Consider the following 3,996-nt stretch of genomic DNA (forward strand, 5'->3'; position numbering starts at 1 on the left):
TCTCTCTTTCTCATTCTCTTTCCCATTCTCTCTCTCGTCCTTTCTCTCTCTCTCTCATTCACACACACACACATTCTCTCATCCCCTCTGTCTTTCATTCTCTCTCTCCTATTCTCTCTCATTCTCTCTCTTACACATTCTCTCTCTCCTTCTCTCTTACACATTCTCTCTCATCCTTTCTCTCACTCTCTCATTCTCTCTCTTTCTCATTCTCTTTCCCATTCTCTCTCTCGTCCTTTCTCTCTCTCTCTCTCATTCACACACACACATTCTCTCTCTCATCCCCTTTGTCTCTCATTCTCTCTCTCCTATTCTCTCTCTCCTTCTATCTTACACATTCTCTCATCCTTTCTCTCACTCTCTCACTCTCACACACACATTCTCTCTCTCTTCCTTTCTCTTTCTCATTCTTTCCCATTCTCTCTCTCATCTTCTCTCTCTCTCTCTCTCTCATCCTTTCTCTCTCTCTCTCTCTCTCTCTCTCTCCTTCTCTCTCTTTGTCATTCTCTTTCCCATTCTCTCTCTCATCCTTTCTCTCTCTCTCTCTTTCACACACACATTCTCTCTCTCATCCCGTCTCTCATTCTCTCTCTCCTATTCTCTCTCATTCTCTCTCTTACACATTCTCTCTCATCCTTTCTCTCTCATTCACACTCTCTCTCACACACACATTCTCTCTCTCATCCTTTCTTTCTCATTCTCATTCTCTTTCCCATTCTCTCTCTCTCTCCCTCTCTTTCTCTTTCTCGCTCTCTCTTTCTCTCACTATAAAACACGGTGAGTGACCCATTGCTGTTCTACCAGCTTCTGTTTTTTACAGAAATGTGCAGATGGAAGAGAGATTTGCAGAACTAAATAATAAAGGAAAGTAATTTTTCTCAAATATAGCAAAGCCTTAAAAATTCCAAATTGTCTCTCTAGCAAGCGGTCAAGATAAGGATGCCTCGGCTTTCAAATATCGTTTGAAATCAAGCAGTTTTCTCAAGTCACATGAGGCGTTTACAAAGATCGGGATTTTTTATTATTATTATTTTATTTTTAAACGGAATAGTTGGATCTCTCTTTCCAAAGCCAAACTTGGAAAAAGCTATTTGGATGGTGGCCACTGACAGGGCAGAAATCCACTTACCAAATTCTTGAGTGGAATTGTCCAAGGTTAGGGATACCACGATACAGAAAAACACAAACGTTCAGGGAGTCCTCGTTTTTTTTCTTTTTCTTTTAAGAAAATAACTGAAAGAAAATAATTCTGGAAAAATGACTTTACAAGTCTCCTCTGTCTCTGAAAAGCTAGCACTTTCCCCAACTGTGATGGGAGATATGAAGCAGATTGAAGATTCGGCACCAAGGAGATTTCCCCTTGAGATTTCCGATTAATGCTTCGTTGGAAGAGCNAGAGGAAGGAGAAGGAAAAGGGGAAGGGAGGGAGGAACAAAAGAGAAAGTAAAGGGGGAAAGAAAGAGGAAGAGGAAGAAGGACGGAAGGGAGGGAGGGATGAAGGAAGGAAAAGGGGAAGAGGAAGGGCGGGAGGGAGGAACAAAAGAGAAAGGGAAGGGGAAAGAAAGAAGAGGAGGAAGGAAGGAAGGAAGGAAGGAAGGAAGGGGGAGGGGAAGGGGAGGGAGGAACAAAAGAGAAAGGGAAGGGGAAAGAAAGAAGAGGAAAAAAGAAGGAAGGGAAAGGGGAAGGAAGGAAGGAAAGAAAAGAGGAAGGGGAAGGAAAAGGGGAAGAGAGGGAGGAACAAAAGAGAAAGTAAAGGGGGAAAGAAAGAGGAAGAGGAAGAAGGAAGGAAGGAAGGAAGGAAGGAAGGAAGGAAGGAAGACCAATATTAGACCAACAATCAAGGAATAAACAATTCCTCCATCAAGGAACTACCAGCTCAGACAAACAATCAAACAGTAAACCGCAGCCTAATCAAGGGATCACCAAGGGGCACTCCCACCAAGGCTAACAGGGCAAGCCCTTAGTATAGAAGCGGAGAGCAAACGCCGCCACCCCTTCTAGCACTGATGATGTTACCTAGTTGGGTCATTAAACATCTACACGAGAACTACAAAGCCCAGAGAGCACCATGGACCCCGAGCTCCAAATATTTGCTTCCACTGAATCTTGAAAGGTTTTTTTCCAAGACTTTGCGATGTAGGTGGAACCCGGCCGATCTACATTTTGTTAGTTTCCCATCCGGAACATTCCCCCATGTTACCTTTGATATTCCCAGCAGCTTGAATCTTGCGCCAGGCCTCTTCTACTTTTTCCGTTTCCGTCCCGGTGGACGTCACAAGAGCCACGGGTAGCCCGTGGCTTCTGAGGACACTCGCCAACTTGTGGGCTGTGTCCACCCAAAGGTCCCCCTCAGAAGAGACGATGCCAACGTGAGCCCAGCTGAAATATTTCAACACGGCGAGGAGGACCGTAGCCGCGGAAGGCAACGTTCTGATCAAGGCCGGTTGGTCCATCGGATAGTCCAGGTGGTCCTCCAGGCAGACCCAAGATAACATGGCTTTGTTCCAGCCTCGGGCTAGCCAAGAGGCAGCCTCGCAGTGGCGAGGATTCAGCGGTCCTATGAACGCGGACAGATTCTTGGAGGAGTCAGCAAATCTCGCCATTGCTTTCCAGGCCTGGCCGTCTTCCTCAAACAAGAGGTGATCCAGTTGGTGGATCGCAGAGAGGGAAGGATCCTTCTTGATCCTCTCCGCGGCTAGTTGAGCAGCAACTTCAGGCAGGGCGTTGGAGAAGGAGGGGTCGCGGGACCAAGGTCCCACCAGACCGAGCGTAAGGGCTGGGCAACAGACTGGAGCAAGTGCCAGGATCGTCCCTAAGATGACACCCCTGTGAAGGTTCCAGGGGGGCAAAGAGGGCCAGCTGGCATACGGGGTGAAGGCAAGGGGGCAGGAGCTTAGCCGCCGTGGCATCCCGGCGGAGGAGGCCAAGGTCACCGTCTATGAGGATGACCGACCTGTTGAAGGAGAGAAGACGTTAGAAGATCATTAGAGACCACTGTCCATTTCAGAAAAGGCAGGCACAGCCACACTTCTCTCTCTTTCTCTTTCTCATTCTCTCTCTTATCCTTTCTCTCTTTCTCATACTCTTTCCTATTCTCTCTCTCATCCCCTCTGTCTCTCATTCTCCTATTCTCTCTCTCATTCTCTCTTACACACATTCTCTCTCATCCTTTCTCTCTCTCTCTCCTTCTCTCTTTCTCATTCTCTTTCCCTTTCTCTCTCTCATCCTTTCTCTCTCTCTCTCATTCACACACACATTCTCTCTCTCATCCCCTCTGTCTTTCATTCTCTCTCTCCTATTCTCTCTCATTCTCTCTCTTACACATTCTCTCTCATCCTTTCTCTCACTCTCTCTCTCTCTAATTCTCTCTCTTACATTCTCTCTCTTTCTCATTCTCTTTCCCATTCTCTCTCATATCCCGTCTCTCATTCTCCTATTCTCTCTCATTCTCTTACACACATTTCATCCTTTCTCTCACTGTCTATTTCTCTCTTTCTCATTCTCTCGCTCATCCTTTCTCTCTCTCTCTCTCTCTCTCATTCACACACACATTCTCTCTCTCATCCTCTCTGTCTCTCATTCTCTCTCTCCTATTCTCTCTCTCATTCTCTCTCTTACACATTCTCTCTCATCCTTTCTCTCACTCTCTCATTCTCTCTCTTTCTCATTCTCTTTCCCATTCTCTCTCTCGTCCTTTCTCTCTCTCTCTCTCATTCACACACACATTCTCTCTCTCATCCCCTTTGTCTCTCATTCTCTCTCTCCTATTCTCTCTCTCCTTCTCTCTTACACATTCTCTCTCTCCTTCTCTCTTACACATTCTCTCTCATCCTTTCTCTCACTCTCTCATTCTCTCTTTCTCATTCTCTTTCCCATTCTCTCTCTCGTCCTTTCTCTCTCTCTCTCATTCACACACACACACATTCTCTCATCCCCTCTGTCTTTCATTCTCTCTCTCCTATTCTCTCTCATTCTCTCTCTTACACATTCTCTCTC

General features: G+C 46.1%; 1 protein-coding gene across 1 annotated transcript in view; it reads right to left on the bottom strand.

The window, feature by feature from the left end:
* The window catches only part of LOC107300363 (retinal guanylyl cyclase 2-like), a gene marked incomplete at its 3' end in the record, with an annotated part of 15,658 nt that extends 12,749 nt beyond the window's left edge, over nucleotides 1-2,909 (bottom strand). The window contains exon 1 of the mRNA XM_015829697.1: nucleotides 2,201-2,909. Within this exon, the coding sequence (XP_015685183.1) occupies nucleotides 2,201-2,909 (709 nt within the window). The remainder of the gene's footprint in view (nucleotides 1-2,200) is intronic.
* Nucleotides 2,910-3,996: the final 1,087 nt, after the last annotated feature.

The sequence above is a fragment of the Protobothrops mucrosquamatus genome, unplaced genomic scaffold (assembly GCF_001527695.2).
Source record: "Protobothrops mucrosquamatus isolate PMUCROS unplaced genomic scaffold, P.Mucros_1.0 scaffold6783, whole genome shotgun sequence".
Lineage (NCBI taxonomy): Eukaryota > Metazoa > Chordata > Lepidosauria > Squamata > Viperidae > Protobothrops > Protobothrops mucrosquamatus.